The sequence below is a fragment of the Elephas maximus genome, chromosome 17 (assembly GCF_024166365.1).
Source record: "Elephas maximus indicus isolate mEleMax1 chromosome 17, mEleMax1 primary haplotype, whole genome shotgun sequence".
NCBI lineage: Eukaryota > Metazoa > Chordata > Mammalia > Proboscidea > Elephantidae > Elephas > Elephas maximus.
Window position 1 is genome coordinate 47,983,525 of NC_064835.1, and position 19,181 is coordinate 48,002,705.

The window sequence follows — 19,181 nt, forward strand, 5'->3', positions numbered from 1 at the left end:
TAATGCTTTGCTTATCCGAGGCTTCTTTCCCTTCCGTATGAAGTTGATGATTTGTTTCTCTATCACCTTAAAAAATGACATTGGAATTTGGATTGGAAGTGTATTGTATGTATAGATGGCTTTTGGTAGAATAGACATTTTTACTATGTTAAATCTTCCTATCCATGAGCAAGGTATGTTTTTCCACTTAAGTATGTCCTTTTTAATTTCTTGTAGTAGAGCTTTGTAGTTTTCTTTGTATAGGTCTTTTATATCCTTGGTAAGATTTATTCGTAAGTATTTTATCTTCTTGGGGGCTACTGTGAATGGTATTGATTTGGTTATTTCCTCTTCGATGTTCTTTTTGTTGATGTAGAGTAATCCAAGTGATTTTTGTATGTTTATCTTATAACCAGAGACTCTGCCAAACTCTTCTATTAGTTTCAGTAGTTTTCTGGTGGATTCGTTGGGGTTTTCTGTGTAAAAGATCATGTCATCTGCAAATAGAGATAATTATACTTCCTCTTTGCCAATCCGGATGCCCTTTATTTCTTTGTCTAGCCTAATTGCTCTGGCTAGGACTTCTAGCACAATGTTGAATAAGAGTGGTGATAAAGGGCATCCTTGTCTGGTTCCCGTTCTCAAGGGAAATGTTTTCAGGTTCTCTCCATTTAGAGTGATGTTGGCTGTTGGCTTTGCATAGATGCCCTTTATTATGTTGAGGAATTTTCCTTCAATTCCTATTTTGGTAAGAGTTTTTATCATAAATGGGTGTCGGACTTCGTCAAATGCCTTTTCTGCATCAATTGATAAGATCATGTGGTTTTTGTCTTTTGTTTTATTTATGTGGTGAATTACATTAATGGTTTTTCTAATATTAAACCAGCCTTGCATACCTGGTATAAATCCCACTTGGTCGTGGTGAATTATTTTTTTGATATGTTGTTGAATTCTATTGGCTAGAATTTTGTTGAGGATTTTTGCATCTATGTTCATGAGGGATATAGGTCTGTAATTTTCTTTTTTTGTAATGTCTTTACCTGGTTTTGGTATCAGGGAGATGGTGGCTTCATAGAACAAGTTGGGTAGTATTCCGTCATTTTGTATGCTTTGAAGTACCTTTAGTAGTAGTGGTGTTAACTCTTCTCTGAAAGTTTGGTAGAACTCTGCAGTGAAGCTGTCCGGGCCAGGGCTTTTTTTTGTTGGGAGTTTTTTGATTACCGTTTCAATCTCTTTTTTTGTTATGGGTCTATTTAGTTGTTCTACTTCTGAATGTGTTAGTTTAGGTAGGTAGTGTTTTTCCAGGAATTCATCCATTTCTTCTAGGTTTGCAAATTTGTTAGAGTACAATTTTTCGTAATAATCTGATATGATTCTTTTAATTTCAGTTGGGTCTGTTGTGATGTGGCCCTTCTCCTTTCTTATTCGGGTTATTTGTTCCTTTCCTGTATTTCTTTAGTCAGTCTAGCCAATGGTTTATCAATTTTGTTAATTTTTTCAAAGAACCAGCTTTTGGCTTTGTTAATTCTTTGAATTGTTTTTCTGTTCTCTAATTCATTTAGTTCAGCTCTAATTTTTATTATTTGTTTTCTTCTGGTGCCTGATGGATTCTTTTGTTGCTCAGTTTCTATTTGTTCAAGTTGTAGGGACAGTTCTCTGCTTTTGGCTCTTTCTTCTTTTTGTATGTGTGCATTTATCGATATAAATTGGCCTCTGAGCACTGCTTTTGCTGTGTCCCAGAGGTTTTGATAGGAAGTATTTTCATTCTCGTTGCATTCTATGAATTTCCTTATTCCCTCCTTGATGTCTTCTATAACCCAGTCTTTTTTCAGGAGGGTATTGTTCACTTTCCAAGTATTTGATTTCTTTTCCCTAGTTTTTCTGTTATTGATTTCTAGTTTTATTGCCTTGTGGTCTGAGAAGATGCTTTGTAATATTTTGATGTTTTGGATTCTGCAAAGGTTTGTTTTATGACCTAATATGTGGTCTATTCTAGAGAATGTTCCATGTGCGCTAGAAAAAAAAGTATACTTTGCAGTAATTGGGTGGAGAGTTCTGTATAAGTCAATGAGGTCAAGTTGGTTGATTTTTGTGATTAGGTCTTCCGTGTCTCTATTGAGCTTCTTACTGGATGTCCTGTCCTTCTCCGAAAGTGGTGTGTTGAAGTCTCCTACTATAATTGTGGAGGTGTCTATCTCACTTTTCAGTTCTGTTCAAGTTTGATTTATGTATCTTGCAGCCCTGTCATTGGGTGCATAAATATTTAATATGGTTATATCTTCCTGGTCTATTGTCCCTTTAATCATTATGTAGTGTCCTTCTTTACCCTTTGTGGTGGATTTAACTTTAAAGTCTATTTTGTCAGAAATTAATATTGCTACTCCTGCTCTTTTTTGCTTGTTGTTTGCTTGATATATTTTTTTCCATCCTTTGAGTTTTAGTTTGTTTGTGTCTCTAAGTCTAAGGTGTGTCTCTTGTAGGCAGCATATAGACGGATCGTGTTTCTTTATCCAGTCCGAGACTCTCTGTCTCTTTATTGGTTCATTTAGTCCATTTACATTCAGCGTGATTATAGATAAATAAGTGTTTAGTATCGTCATTTTGATGCCTTTTTATGTGTGTTGTTGACAATTTCATTTTTCCACTTACTTTTTTGTGCTGAGACTTTTTCTTAGTAAATTGTGAGATCCTCATTTTCATAGTGTTTGACTTTATGTTTGTTGAGTCGTTACGTTTTTCTTGGCTTTTATCGAGTTATGGAGTTGTTATACCTCTTTGTGGTTACCTTAATATTTACCCCTATTTTTCTAAGTAAAAACCTAACTTGTATTGTCCTATATTGCCTTGTATCACTCTCCATATGGCAGTTCTATGCCTCCTGTATTTAGTCCCTTTTTTTGATTATTGTGATCTTTTACGTATTGACTTCAATGATTCCCTGTTTTGAGCATTTTTTTTTTAATTAATCGTAATTTGTTTGTGTGATTTCCCTATTTGAGTTGATATCAGGATGTTCTGTTTTGTGACCTTGTGTTGTGCTGGTATCTGATATTATTGGTTTTCTGACCAAACAATTTCCTTTAGTATTTCTTGTAGCTTTGGTTTGGTTTTTGCAAATTCTCTAAGCTTGTGTTTATGTGTAAATATCTTAATTTTGCCTTCATATTTCAGAGAGAGTTTTGCTGGATATATGATCCTTGGCTGGCAGTTTTTCTCCTTCAGTGCTCTGTATATGTCATCCCATTGCCTTCTTGCCTGCATGGTTTCTGCTGAGTAGTCTGAACTTATTGATTCTCCCTTGAAGGAGACCTTTCTTTTCTCCCTGGCTGCTTTTAAAATTTTCTCTTTATCTTTGGTTTTGGCAAGTTGATGATAATATGTCTTGGTGTTTTTCTTTTTGGATCAATCTTAAATGGGGTTCGATGAGCATCTTGGATAGATATCATTTCGTCTTTCATGATGTCAGGGAAGTTTTCTGTCAGCGGATCTTCAACTATTTTCTCTGTGTTTTCTGTCCTCCCTCCCTGTTCTGGGATTCCAATCACACGCAAGTTATCCTTCTTGATAGAGTCCCACATGATTCTTAGGGTTTCTTCATTTTTTTTAATTCTTTTATCTGATTTTTTTTCAGCTATGTTGGTGTTGATTCCCTGGTCCTCCAGATTTCCCAGTCTGCATTCTAATTTCTCGAGTCTGCTCCTCTGACTTCCTATTGCGTTGTCTAATTCTGTAATTTTATTGTTAATCTTTTGGATTTCTACATGCTGTCTCTTTGTGGATTCTTGCAACTTATTAATTTTTCCACTATGTTCTTGAATAATCTTTTTGAGTTCCTCAACAGTTTTATCAGTGTGTTCCTTGGCTTTTTCTGCAGTTTGCCTTATTTCGTTTCTGAGGTCATCCCTGATGTCTTGAAGCATTCTGTAAATTAGTTTTTTATATTCCGTATCTGATAATTCCCAGATAGTATCTTCATTTGAGAAAGATTTTGATTCTTTTGTTTGGGGGGTTGTAGAAGCTGTCATGGTCTGCTTCTTTATGTGGTTTGATATCAACTGCTGTCTCCGAGCCATCACTAAGATATAAAAAAAAATTTTGTTTTTTAGTAGTGGTTTATTCTGTAATTGCTCACTGAGTCTTATCTTGTTTTGCTTTCTTTCAATATACGTGGATGGGTTACTAGATTGTGCTGTCTTGTTTGTTGTAGCCCTTGACTTACTTATGACCTATTATCAGCTGGTTTGGGCTGTTGCCAGATATATATGCCTGAGTCTATTCACTATTCTTGAGTAGAATCTGATTTTGGGTCATCAAGTGTGTGCTGCACCCTAACACGTATCCACCTCAAGAAGTAGTGGTGATAGTTGTGTGCACCAGATTCTATTAGCAGCTGGCGTTCACCCTCCGGGGGGGCAGGATGCTGACAGGCTTCTCCCAAGTGTCAGTGAGGTAGGTGTGTCTCTATTCCTGTAGCACCTTGTTGGGAGGGCACTGCAGCTGTACCTTAGGCCCCCAATGCAAGTACCTCTACTGATCGGTAGGTGTCACCCTCCTTAGACCCCTAAGGCCAGAGGCTAGGTGGTCTGGGGGGAGCTTCAGCCCTCAGTTCCCTGTTGTGGGTCAGTTAGGGCTCTGTTGAATAAGCAGAGATATCAGACCTGGGAAACTTGTTTTTCCAGAAAATCCGCTAAAAAAAAAACACAGTCAGATCCCTATCAGAACTGCCTTTAGATTATAACCGCCACCTTATTCCCTGTAAGTATGAAAGTCCAAGATTTGGATCATATATGCTTGGCTGTAGCTGTTTCTGTGTTTTTAGTCCAATTACGGATGGATTTTTGGTCCCTGGGTTTTCTGTGGTTCCTTCTCTCAGGCCAGAAGAATGGGTTAGGAGAAGACCAAAAAAAAAAAAAGGAAAAGCAAAGCCGCCGCGGAGCCGGAGCCGTTCTCCCTCTGGCTCAGGATATTCCAATGTTAATGAAGCCGCCTGGGAAGGGTGGGGGAGGGTTCTGAGGAACAGCAGAGTAGCACCCCGGAATATAGCCAAAGTTGCTTATCTTGCTTGGAATGACTATTTTATCTGAGATTCCCGAGGGGCGTGTCGCCTATGCGTGCTGGCTGTGTGGAGATTGCCCCCGAGGGTTTGCCCCGCTGAAGCCGCGGTCAGATCCTCCTCTGCCAGTCCAAAGCCCAGCGTCAAGGTTCCCCTGATGGGACGCTGCACTCCCGGCTCCAAAATCAGTCGCTGCCTCCTGGGGACTTCTCATCCCACCAGCCGCGTCGCTGCTCCGCCTCCGAGGACCAGTTGGGCTCCCTTCCGGGGTCAGTTCAGGGGAGTAGGGCTACGCCCCATGCTTGCGCCTTGACAGCCCCCAGTCAAAAGCCTGGTGCCAAGGTTCCCTGGCTGGGACGCTGCACTCCCTGCTCCAAAACCCGTCACTGCCTTCCAGGGACTTCTCCCACCAGCCGCATCGCCACGCCGCCTGCGCGGACTGGCTGGGCCCCCTCCCGGGGTCAGTTCAGGGGGGTAAGGCTGCACCCCTTGTTTGCGCTGTCACAAGATTTTGTGTTCAGCTCCCCTGGGACCAGACCTAAGCCCGGCGCCAAGGTTACCTGACTGGGACGCTGGCTCCAGGCTCCGAAAACAGTCGCTGCTTCCCCGTAGTTGTTCGTTCTCCGTCTCTAAATCTGTGTTTGTTGTTCAGCGTTCGTAGATTGTTATGTATGTGATCGATTCACTTGTTTTTCCTAGTCTTTGTTGCAAGAGGGATCCGAGGTAGCGTCTACCTAGTCCGCCATCTTGGCCCCGCCTCCCAAGTGTAATGTTTTAAAATTAAAAATGTAACTGCTAAGGACACGATGCCAGTGTACTCTTCCAGTGGGGTAACCTACCTGGGAAAACAAATTAACACCAGAAAATGGCAAGGTGGATGCATGAGATTGGTTTTTAAAATATGCCTGCCAGAGCTGAGCAGGTATGATCATTTACTAAATAAATTTTCTTTTTTCCCCTGTATGGACAAGTCTGTACTGAGTGCTGTAGAGTAGTGCTTCTCAAACTGTAATGTGCATACTAATCACTGGGTGTTTTGTCATAATTCAAGTTCTGATTCAACATGTTTGGAGTAGGGCTTGAGAGTTCTAACAAGCTTCTAGGTGATGCTGATGCTGCTGGTCTGCAGACCACACTTGAATAGCAAGATTATAGAGTATGTTAAGAATTAACCACAACACTCAGGGGGCACCTAGCTCAACTGGCATAATATGGCGTATACAGAAAATGTTCTACATCCTACTTTGACAAGCAGCATCTGGGGTCTTAAAAGCTTGTGAGAGGCTAAGGTACTCTACTGGTCCCACCCTATCTGGAGCAAGGAAGAATGACGAAAACCGAAGACACAAGGGAAAGATTAGTCCAGAGGACTAATGGACCGTAACTACCACATTCTCCATCAGACTGAGTCCAGCACAACTAGATGATGCTCAGCTACCGCCACCGACTGCTCTGACAGGGATCACAATAGAGGGTCTTGGACAGAGCCGGAGAAAAATGTAGAACAAAATTCTAACTCCCAAAAACAAAAAGACCAGACCTACTAGTCTGACAGAGACTGGTGAAACCCCCAGAATATGGCCCCTGGGCACCCTTTTAACTCAGTACTGAAGTCACTCCTGAGGTTCACCCTTCAGCCAAAGATTAGACAGGCCCAAAAAACAAAAAATAGCACACGTAGCTCAACCACGTATAGGAGACTAAATGGGCACACCAGCTCAGGGGCAAGAACAAGAAGGCAGGCGGGGACAGGAAAGCTAGACGAATGGCAATGGGGAGCCCAAGGGCAAGAAGAGGAGAGTGTTGGCATGTCTCGGGGTTGGCAGCAAATGTCACAAAACAATATGTGTATTAATTGTTTAATGAGAAACTCATTTGCTCTGTAAACCTTCATCTAAAGCACAATTAAAAAAGGAATTAACCGCAACAACTACTAGCTAAGATGTATTGAACTACATTGTGCTAAGTACTTTGGTGGGGACTATCAATGTTATGAAATAGGTACTGTTATCCCTACTTTACAGGTGTGGAACCAAGGCTCAGACTTTTTAGATAATTTGCTCAGCGTCACACAGCTTGTAAAGGGTAGAACCAGAGCTTTTAAGATACTTTGTTCTGAAGCCTGTATTCATAACTATCCTACCATTTATGCTGCTTTCCAAAGGGGGATTGTGAAGATGAATTAAGCACCCAAGGAACTTAGCATCTAGCAAGATAAGCATTTCAAGAACAAGTCTGGTTGGCTACCACATACACAATATATATAAACCCAAAACCAAACCTGTTCTGACTTATAGTGACCCTATAGGACAGAGTAGAACTGCCTCTTAGGGTGTCCAAGGAGGAGCTGGTGGATATGAACTGCCAACATTTTGGTTAGTAGTCATAGCTTGCCATAGCTCTTAACCACTGCGCCACCAGTGCTCCTCAACATATATGAGTACATACACTTCTGTACCTTTATAGGAGTTCAGGGGTTGGAGTGATGACCCCTAGACTGAGGTGATCAGCAACAAGTTGACCATCCACTGTCATGTTTTCCACACGCCTCCTGCCTATGAACTGTTTCTTGACGAATTTAACAGGATTTTTAGTATTAGATGATCTACTGTATCTGGTGCTGGAGATGCCCTGCCAAAGATTTTCTTCAGTTCCCTCTTCTCAGTGCTCCAAGGTACCCTTCCAGTTGTGATAACTTATTCTAATTTGTCAGAAGAGTGTCTCTTTGCTTTAGGTTGAGCCTCTACCAAGCACTAGGTCTCTCTTTACACCTTATGACTTGTGACAAAGGAAGGTGTTTTTTCTCACTTGTCACAGTTATTTGGTGTAGAGCTTGTCAATTCCAAAAGGTGCTAATAAAGCAGTTGTTGTTAGGTGCCATCAAGCTGGCTCCATCTCATAGTGACCTTATGTATATGGAACGAAACATTGCTATGTTTGAGCAGGAATGGGAAATACTCTTTTCTCTGTAGAGCTACTGACTCACAGATAAAGTATTGGAAGGTATATATGAATAAGAAAACAAGTAATGTTTGGCATTTTCTTAAAGGAGAAAAAAATGTTCAACTCAAAAAAGGAAGCACTAAGTAAAGGAAATAAAAAGAGATAACGTTGGCAGATAGGGGAGAGGGGTCAGAGAGGGAGGGATCAAACTAAATGGTCTGATCTCAGCTGGGGTACTGTTGAATTGGGATAAATTTACAGTGTGCTTTCCAGTGGGGTCTGGAAGAAGAGGACATGTGGGTCCCGGTCCTGGTACAGGCTAAGCAGGGGCCAGGTGCGGCCATACCACACCATCATGGTTGTCCAGCATGGTATCATTTAAGTCATGGTGACAAGTTAAGTTGGACAAGTGGAATACATTATGGGTGGTGTCCCCAGAGCCCTGGTATAGTGTGCAACATAGAGTGCATACTGTATATGCTCAATAAATGTTTGTTGAGTGATGAATCTACCAGGCGCTCCTTGGAAACCCTATGGGGCAGTTCTGCTCTGTCCTTTAGGGTTGCTATGAGTCGAAATCAACTCAATGGCAATGGGCTTTTTTTTTTTAAGAAAAAAAAAAAAACAATGAATGAGTATCAGAATAATGTTAAGAAAGGTTTAAGATCAAGTAGTCCCAAGATGAGTGGTGTTTCAAGGAGTACTCCAGGGAAACGACTGTTGTATAAGGAGCCTCTGCAGACTGAAACCTTTCCCTCCAGGCATCTCAGAGACACTTTGGTGGCGACATCCTAGCAGTGAAACCTGTATCTACCTTAAAGGGTCCAAGCTAAGACTACTAGACTGTGCTAGCTGAGAGTGAGGGAGCCTTGTTATCTATTTAGAAACCTTGTGACTATCAGGTAGGAGGAGACCAGGAGACGTGTCTTCTCTTGGACTTGAGATTTCTCTGGGAAAGTTGTGTGGTCCTTTCTTAGGGACTTTGCTGATTTAACTTTGGGTAGGGTCATCACCTTCCAAGGAGACCTGGTGATGCAGTGATTAAGCTCTCTGCTGCTAACTGAAAGGTCAGCTGTTCAAACCTACCAGCTGCTTTGTGGAATAAAAGGCCTGGTGATCTGTAAAGATTACAGCCTAGGAAACCCTACCGGGCAGTTCTGCTCTGTACAGTAGGGTTGCTATAAGTCGGAATTGACTTGACAGCACACAACAGAAGTCACCTCCCATGGCATCAGAATTCTTAAATCATATAACAAACTTATGTCCTTCGACTGGGCAGGTTCTTATAGTTGTGGGATGCTATCAAAATGGAGAAGAAAATAAGGGGAGAGTTGGAGAGGAAGGTAAAGCTTGATTCACTCAGTTCATACAACAAACATTTATTGAGATATTTCGTGTGCATTGGGTTGAGTACTAGGTTTATAAAAATAAATAAGACATTGGATGACGACTTCAAATAAAACAAAGCTTACTAGGGGAGGCTGACGTGAACAAATACTTTAGAGAGATAAAAGCAATAATGTAAGTATGTACAAGGTCTGTGGTATCATAGTGGAGGGAGTGATTAACTGAAGTGGGGAAGTGGTGCTGTTCAGGAAGGGTATCTGGGTTTTGTCAGATGAGGCATTATCCAAGTGGATAGGTGGTATAGGATTTGGAAAGGGTAGTCATTTCAAGCAAAGTCGACTGGATATGCAAAATGTGGATGTGTGGATCATAAGTTGGAGGCAAGAGAAAAAAGTTCAGAGTGGCTGGAAGATGAAGTACTCATATCTGAGTGGAAGGGAGGAGGAGTGATGGCAGCGGTAAGATACAAAGTTGGTGAGGTAAGTAGAGGCCATATTAGCAAAGACGTGTGTCACTGCTACTAAAGATGGGGAGCTTTCAGAACAGTGGCTTAGAACATGATTTGGAGAAAAGAGATTGAGCAGAGAGACCATTTAGTGGCCCAGGCAAGAGATGATATGGGTCTTAACTCAGAATGGCAATGGGAGAGGATAAGATGTGTTTTAGAAATAACTAGTGGTGCAGTGGTTAAGAGCTCGGCTGCTAACCAAAAGGTCAGCAGTTCAAATCCACCAGCTCCTCCCTGGAAATGCTATGGGACAGTCCTACTCTGTCCTATAGGATCACTATGAGTCAAAATTGACTCGATGGCAGCAGGCTTACTTTAATATAGTCAGAGTGTGGTGATCTACTGAATGTGGGGTAAGAGTAGAAAGATGATTCTTAGGCTTTTGTTTAATCTCACCCTCACTCAAATCAGGCCCCTGGGAGATTGGATTATTGGCAGGAGTGTAGACAGCGGGCACACATTCAAATCAGCATGGACAGATGCCATCTTTGAGTGGGGCAGAGCTGTTTCCTACTCGGGACAATCCCATGGGCAAGAGCTTTGGTTGCTATGTGAAGTGTATGCTACCATGATTTCCATCAGCCGTGACTGAACCGTTTTGTACTGGTACAAAGCTCTGCAGGAAACAAGTACATCCATATACATGCTTCCTCTCTTCATCCTAGTCCCTTACATTCTCCCAGAGAATAATCACAATCTTTAATTTGGTATGACTCCTTCATGCCCTGTATTGTTTTGTATATTTAAAAAATTTATAATTGCTTATTTTATATAACTTTATATTTGAGATTTATTTGCACTGATAGTTATTTCATGTATTTTTAACTCCATAGAAATCCACTGTATAAATTTATAACTCACTTTATTGCTGGACATTTAGGTCATTGGCTTTTTTTTGGTAATAAAACAGTGCTGTAATGAACTAATTCTAATACGTGCCTCCTCATATATTTGTGAGAGTTTCTTTAGTGTATAAATCTATAAGTGAAATTATCGGATCTTAGGATATGATTTCTTTAACTGTAAAAGGTACTACCAAATTGGCCTTCAAAACGGTTGTACTAATTTCTACATCCGCCAGAGGTATATGAAAGTTCTCTGCCTTCATATCTTCTCTATTACTTGTTATTGATTGAATTTTTTATTTTTCCACTCTGAAGTTTGAAATGGTATCTGGCTTTATCCTGACTAACTATGAGGATGAATATCTTTAAAAATGTTTATTTTCTCTAAGCATGTATCTTGTCGTTTTACTATGCTTGTTGTCTTTGTTATAAAAAATTTAATTTCTTTTTAAAATGGAATATCAATGAAATGGTGAGTACTTTATTTTTTATATTTTTATTATGAAATATTTTTAAGTTCACAAAAGTAGAAGTAGTAGTGTGATAAAAACTTCTATCATCTAAATTCAACTGTGTATAACATTTTGCCATTATTTGCTATATATATTATTTTTTTCTTGGCTGAATTACTTTGAAGTATATTACAGATATCATAATACTTTACTCCTCAGCACTTCAGACTGTATCTCCAGAAAATAAATAATTTTACATGCCTAACAAAAATCACTTAGTATCATCCAATATCCAGTCTATATTTAAATTTTCCCAAGTGTCCCAAATAATATCTTATAATTTTTATCAGGATCCAGTAAAGGACCATGCTATGTATTTGATTAGTATGTTTAAATCTTTTAAATGTAGACTAGCATCTCCCTTGCATTTTTCCTCATAAAAATGACTTTTTAAAAAATTTTTATGAGGCTAGCTTAATTATCTTGTAGAATAGCCTTCATTGTGGATTTGTCTGGTAGTTGTTTAGCTTTTTCTTCTATCCCCAGCATTTTCTATTAACTGAAAATTGGATTTTAAAACTTGATTAGATTCAGGTTAAACAGTTTTAGCAAGAATGTTGTTGTGTTCTTGTTAGGTGCTGTTGAGTAGGTTCTGACTCACAGCGACCCCACGTAAACAGAATGAGACACTGCCAGGTCCTGCACCATCCTCACAATTGTTGCTATGTTTGAGCCCCTTGTTGCTGCTACTGGGTCAACCCATCTCACTGAGGGTCTTCCCCTTTTTTAATGACCCTCTACTTCAGCAAGCATGATGCCCTTTCACAGGGATTGGTCCCTTCTAATAACACGTCCGAGGTAAGTAAGACCAAGTCTCGCCATCCTTGCTTCTAAAGAGCATCCTGGCTGTACTTCTTTGCAGACAGCTTTAGTCATTTTTCTGGCAGTCCATGGTGTAGTCAATATTCTTCGCCAACACCGTAATCCAAATGCATTAGTTCTTTTTTGGTCTTATTCATTGTCCAGCTTTGCAAGAATACCTCATAGGTAATCTGTGCGCTTCATATTGTATCACATCAGGAGGTGTATAGTGTCTGGTAATCTCATTCTTAATGATGCTGATAAGTTTGGTAACTAGTGGCAGTGACGGCCAGATCACTATGATTTTAGGTTTTTCTCTTTGATACTAGTAAGTAACCTGAAAGGTGATACACTGACACTAAGTAGATGTCCTGATCATCGTTTAACCTTTTGCATAGATATTTTAGCATCTATTGGTGTCAGTTTTCTGAATCATTTATTTTATAAGGGTTTGCAAGATGGGGAGTTTTCACCATTTCGCTTGGAATCAGCTGTCTCCAAAGAGCACTGGAGAATTATATTTAGTGAGAATTATATTTAGAAACCAAAATTTGGAATCTCAGTGTACTTATTGCTACTGGAGTATCCTTCTTTCTAGGCCTTTTTCTTGTACGGCTCTAGTAAATATATTCCTAAAAAATTCATAAGGACAATTGTAAACTAAGTAGTTGGGCCAGCTGTTCTGCCGAAAATAACTAGAAGAGCTAAACAAAAAGTATAACTATGCACGTCATTGCAGAGCTGCCAAGGCTGTGAAGAATTGTAAAACCAAGATCCTATAGAATAGTTAAGGTCAGTTACATTTGGAGTTGACATTTGGGGCTGCTTTTTCCCTACAAAACAAAACAAAAAAACCCTTTGCTGCCAAGTCAGTTTTAACTCATGGTAACCCCATGTGCTACAGAGTAGAACTGAGCTCTCTAGAATTTTATTGGCTGTGATCTTTATGGAAGCAGATCACCAGGTCTTTCTTCCATGGTGCCCCTGTGTGGGTTTGAATCGCCAACCTTCTGATTAGCAACCAAGTGCAAACTGTGTGAACTACCCAGGGACCTTTCATTTAATTCCTGATGCAGTGATGAGAAATTGAGAGTCTGAGTAGAGCTTTTGACAGGTCCTGTGGTTGGGAGGTAAAAAATAAAAATTAGAATTTGGGGTAAACCAAGGATAAGGTACTCTGGTATATTCCCAGGGCTTTGGGTTGTGATCTTGAAAGAGTACACCTTAGCAGTAACCAAACCAAAACCAAACCTGTTGCTGTGGAGTCGATTCTGACTCATAGAGACCCTATAGGACAGAGTAGAACTGCCCCATAGAGTTTCCAAGGAGCACCTGGTGGATTCGATCTGCCGACCTTTTGGTTAGCAGCCGTAGCATAACAGTGAGTTGGAAATAGACCAGCCCTCACAAAGGTGAAACCCAGTTTCAAATCATCTTAATCCCTAACTGGATTAATTAGAATGAACCAATTGTCCATGTCCTTAGGCTAGTTGTTTGCCAGAAAAAAATGTAAGTCTTCTCTGAAAGAAGGTATCAAAAGAATCCAGAGACTAAATTATTCTGCAGATTTTCATATACAGTGTTTAGAATCCAACTAAAGAAAAATAGAGATTAATTCATAGGAAGTCTTTATATATTCTAGATATGAAACCTTTGCCATTTACATGGTTACAAATGTCTTCTCCCAGTTTGTGACATCTCTTTTTACTTTGTTTATGGTGTCCTATAAATCAGTTTAAATATGATACGCTCAGGTGTTATTTACTTATTTCGCTATTTGTTTGGCTTGGTGTTCTCTGAGCTTCCAAGATCTATAGTTTGGTGTTTGTCGCTAATTTTGGAAAGTTCTCAGCTGTTACTATTTCAGATATTTCTTTTGCTCCATTCTTTTTTACTTCCTTCTTGTATTCCAGTTACACATATGGTACATCTTTTGAAATTGCCCCACAGTTCTTAAGTGTTCTGTTCTATTTTTTTCTTTTTCCATTCCTTTTTTCTTTTTTGTATTTCAGTTTAAGAAGTTTCTATTGACATATGTTCAGATTCATTTTTTCTTTGTCTACGTGCAGTCTACTGATGAACCCATCATAAGCATTCTTTGTTTCTGTTGCACTGTTGACGATGCTTTTGATTTTTAATACTTCCTTTTTATTTTTTCTTAGAGTGTTGTCTTAGTTATCTAGTTCTGCCATAACAGAAATACCAAAAGTGGGTGGCTTTAACAAGGAGAAATTTATTTTCTCACAGTCTAGTAGGTTACAAGCCCAAATTCAGGGCATCGGCTCCAGGGGAAGGCTTTCTCTATTGGCTCTGGAGGAAGGTCTTTGTCCTCAATCTTCCCCTGGTCAAGGAGCTTCTCAGGCACAGGGACCCCGTGTCCACAGGATGCACTCTGCTCCTGGTGCTGCTTTCTTGGTGGTATGAGGTCCCCACTCTCTGCTTGGTTCTCTTTCTTTTTATCTCTTGAGAGATAAAAGGTGGTGCAGGCCACACCACAGGAAAACTCCCTTTACCTTGGATGAGGGAGGTGACCTCAGTAAGGGTGGTGTTACAATCCCACCTTAATCCTCTCAACATAAAATTAGAATCACAAAATGGAGGACAACCACACAATACTGGGAATCCTGACCTAACCAAGTTGATACACGTATTTTTGGGGGGACATAATTCAATCCACGACAAGTGTTCATCTCTCTGTGTACATTAACCATCTTTTCTTGCATGTTTTCTACTTTTTCCTTGAGAGGCCTTAACGTATTAATCAAAGTTATTTTAAATTCCTCCTTGATAATCCCAAAATCTATGTCCTATCTGAATCTGGTTCCAGTGCTTGCATTGTCTCTTCAGACTTTGTTTTTTAGCATGCCTTGGAATTTTTTGTTGAAAGCCAGATATGAGGTGTGGAATAATAGGAACTGAAGTAAATAGGTTTTTGGTAAGAGGTTTTATGTTAATCAGGCTAGGAGTTGGGCTGTGTTTAGTGTTTGCTGTAGCTGTAGGGGAAACTCTGGTGGCGTAGTGGTTAACTGCTACGGCTGCTAACCAAAAGGTCAGCAGTTCGAATCTGCCAGGTGCTCCTTGGAAGCTCTCTGGGGCAGTTCTACTCTGTCCCGTAGGGTCACTATGAGTCAGAATCGACTCAACGGCAGTGGGTTTGGTTTGGTAGCCGTAGGTGCCAGAGGCTTCAAATTCCTCGAGTGTCCTTGCTTTTGTCTCTCCTGTTGTCTTTGGGGAGCCTTGGTGGTGCAGTGGTTAAGCATTTGGCTGCTAACCAAAAGGTCTGCAGTTAGAATCCACCAGTCACTCCTTGGAAATCCTATGGGGGAGTTCCGCCCTGTCCTGTAGGGTCATTATGTATCGGAATAAACTTGATGACAATGGGTTTTTTGGTTTGGTTATCTTTGGGTTTCCCTAAGAACTCCTTTTTAAATAGAGTTTGTGTCTTGCAGCTCTTTCAGCTGTTATTCTACTGCACTGGACTGTTAGTATACTGGAGCCTTGATGGTGTGTTGGTAAGATATGGAGAGAGGAAGCATTCTCTAATCTTATGATTAAACTTCTGTCTTTTTATAGTGGGCCTGTGTGCCTGTGTTGTCACTGTCACTAGTGTTTCTTAGTTCCTTGCCACCCTACCTGAAGGTCAAACAGAAAGGCTAAAGGGGACTGGAGTTGGGTAAATGCCCTTCCCTAAGATGGGTGAGGCTCTAGTGATGTTTCCCCTGGAGAGTAGGCTTATATTATGGAGAACACGGTGCACGTGTTTCAAAATGGTTACTTCTCCCCTCCCCCTGCCGGAAACATGAGGGGCTCTGTTTGGACTTTGCACCATGAGAACCTCCTAGTGTTCTGCATGTAAAGCCAGGAAAATGTAGGGGCTCCCAGGAGTTTCTCACTGCCATTGCAGTCCACACTCAGCCTCCCAACAATTCACCAAAATTACTTTTGAAGTGTTCCTACCATTTTATGTCTCTGGTGGTTTCTGTTTCCGGTGATCAGAACTCAGCTGTGACTCTCTGTATTCACCTCTAATTTCAGATTTTGGATGGCAGTTTGCCCTGTGACCTCAGTTCTCTGATAGGTCCAAGAAAAGTTGTTTATTTTCCGTTTGTTCAGCTTTTTTCTTGTTGGAAGGACAGAAGAACTGACTTCTAAGCTGAAATTGCAAGTTGCCTTCACTTTTAAAAGATACTTTACTGGTATAGTTATTATATGACATAGTGTACATTTGCATGTTTATTTGCTTATTGTCAGTCTTACTCATAAGAATATAAGGGGAGGGCCTTTGTTTTGTGTCCTCCTGTGTCAGTGGCACATCGAACAGTGCCTGGCCCATCACAGGTGCTCAGTATTGACGTTTGAGTACATGTATGAAGCTTAATTTCCTTTCCTACAGTTCCTGAAAGCTCTAGTTAGCTTACAGCAGTGGCCTAAAATTTCCTTGTTCATGTACCACATAAAATAATTTTGAATAACTGTGTACTTACTGTCTTGGACAGTTTTAAATTGATATTATTTAATTTAAATTTTATATATCTATTTTATATATATATATATATATATACACATCAACCAAGCCAAACCCATTGCCGTTAAGTTGACTCCAACTCATAGCAACCCTACAGAACAGAGCAGAACTGCCCCATAAGGGCAGCCCTTAACCAGAAGGGCTAACTAGAAGGTCAGCAGTTCAAAGCCACTAGCCGCTCCTCGGAAACCAAATGATATATATGTAATGACAGATTTAAATACAGTTGGATAGGATGTAATTTTTGGCATAGTGTAAATATTGGTATCTAAATGAAATTGTTACCTAACTCTTTTAAAAGTATCCAGTAGACAATATCACAGCGATTTTAAAATCCATCATTATTCGTTTTAAACATACATATACAAGTCAGACTTTATTAATCCCTTTTCTCCTTTGACTTTTATTTCCATCCCACTTTCACTACATGGATTTTTTCCTAATGTAGTAATTTTATGCTTGAAATAATTTATTAATCATCCTGTTATACTTGGAGTAAAACTACGTGCATGAACCTAACATTAAAATTTTTTTAAATTTTATGACCGTACAGCTCTAAGTGTTTAAAATACATCTTCCTGATGGAGTTATTATAATTATTGTTTAAAAAAAAATTAGAGCATAGTAAATACTTTACAGGTTTTTAATACAACTATTAAACATAAAAATAGAAATTTATTGGAAATACATGGGTTTTTTTTTTTCCCCTGCCATTCAATTAACTTCTCTCTGATTGAATGCTATGTGGATGAATTGTACGGAGTTCAGCATCAGTCCTCTTCCTATTTTATGTTTTATTAGACCCCAGTCCTAGGAAACCTTGCTAACGGTAATTAGTAGGTGGGAATGGAAGGAGGTTTTCATGGCAGTGTCACTCAGTTCTTTGAACTTCTTTTGAGTCATAGGCCAAAAAGCACATAGTGACTTAGCATAAAAATTACTTTTAATAATTTATCAGCTGACAACTCAGACACTTCAACTTTTTTTGAAAGCAAAGGATTGGAAAATACTTCACTTGCATAAGAACTTGATAACCAGTAGAGCATTCACTCCTTTCTCATCAGGCCAGTATTCCCAGTTGACTCACTGTTTACTGGCTCTGAGGGAACTACACAATGGTAATAAGAGACATGGGTTAGAGGAATACCTGCTTTTGTAAAGTGGGGAAGTATTATTGTGATGGGGAAGAAGAAAAAGGGGAACTCTCATGACACAGGCCTGTTCTCAGGCAGAGTAGTTTTTGAAATGATTATGTGTAGAATGATTAAGTGTTAAAAAGCAAAGGTGTCACGTTGAAGACTAAGGTACACCTGACCCAAGCCATGGTGTTTTCAGTCACCTCATATGCGTGTGAAAGCTGGTCAATGAATAAGGAAGACCAGAGAAGAATTGACACCTTTGAATTGTGGTGTTGGTGAAGAATATTGAATATACCATGGACTGCCAAAAGAATGAACAAATCTGTCTTGGAAAAAGTACAACCAGAATGGTCCTTAGAAGCAAGGATGGGGAGACTTCACCTCACATACTTTGGACATGTTGTCAGGGGGCATCAGTCCCTGGAGAAGGACATCATGGTTGGTAAAGTAGAAGGCTGGAGAAAAAGAAGAAGGTCCTCAACGAGATGAATTGACACAGTTGCCACAACAATAGGCTCAAGTATAACAGCGATTGTGAGAATGGTGCAGGACTGGGCAGTGTTTCATTCTGTCCTGCATAGGGTCTGTACAAGTCAGAACCGATCTGAAGGCACCTAACGACGACAACAGTGTGTCGAAGTTAAAAATTTTAAAACTGATGCCCTTAAAATTGACTGTCGATGCACCTCTGGAAAAATCTTTGTGTACTTGCTGGGGTATCATGCTCCCTCTAAGGTCTTGTGTAAAGTGCTTCTCACTGCCTTCTTTCAGGTCAAGGCTTCTACGTACTATGAATAAAAAGAGGTTAAAAAGAAGAAGAAAAAAGAAAGAATTTAGTCCTAAAACTCTTTCTTTGAAATACTTTTATGTCTGGATTGTGTCTGGTATAAATGTAAAAGTAATAATGAAACTCTTTAAAATTAACTGAATTAGGAGTGTTGGCATCCCTTATTTATTTTTAAATTTTTTCTCAGGTCAATGAATGGTCATTGAAGATAAGAAAGGAAATGAGAGTAGTTGACAGACAAATAAGAGGTAAATTATCATTTTATGTCTCCTGTTCCCTACTTTCTTGGTATGTTTTGCTTTACTTCTTAAAAATAAACCATACCTATATTTTTTAATATATTTTTGTTTTTTTTTAAATATATTTAGATATCCACTAATATATTTAAGTTTATTTATATTACGTATGTATGTATGGAAACCCTAGTGGTACAGTGGTTAAGACCTACAGCTGCTAACCAAAAGGTCAGCAGTTCATATCCCCCAGGCATTCCTTGGAAACCCTGTGAGGCAGTTCTGTTCTGTCCTATAGGGTTGCTGTAAGTCAGAATAAACTTGACAGCAATGGATGTGTGTGTGTGTGTGTGTGTGTGTGTGTGTATGATTATTTATTCTTAAAAGTTCCCTGGGCGGTACAAGCATTATGCACTCGACTACTAAAGGTTGACAGTTCAAACCCACCCAGTTATACTGTGGATGAAAGGCCTGGTCATAGTTTATTCTTATATTGATTATTCGTAGCT

The 19,181-nt window shown here is 39.7% G+C and overlaps 1 protein-coding gene across 2 annotated transcripts in view; it reads left to right on the top strand.

Moving 5' to 3' along the window:
* CHMP3 (charged multivesicular body protein 3) overlaps positions 1-19,181 on the top strand; it is a 47,416-nt gene that overhangs the window by 3,798 nt on the left and 24,437 nt on the right. The window contains exon 2 of one of the 2 annotated variants that reach the window (XM_049856765.1): positions 18,627-18,687. The exons of the other annotated variant lie outside the window; for it this stretch is intronic. Within the exon in view, the coding sequence (XP_049712722.1) occupies positions 18,627-18,687 (61 nt within the window). The remainder of the gene's footprint in view (positions 1-18,626; positions 18,688-19,181) is intronic. 2 annotated transcript variants of the gene reach the window in all.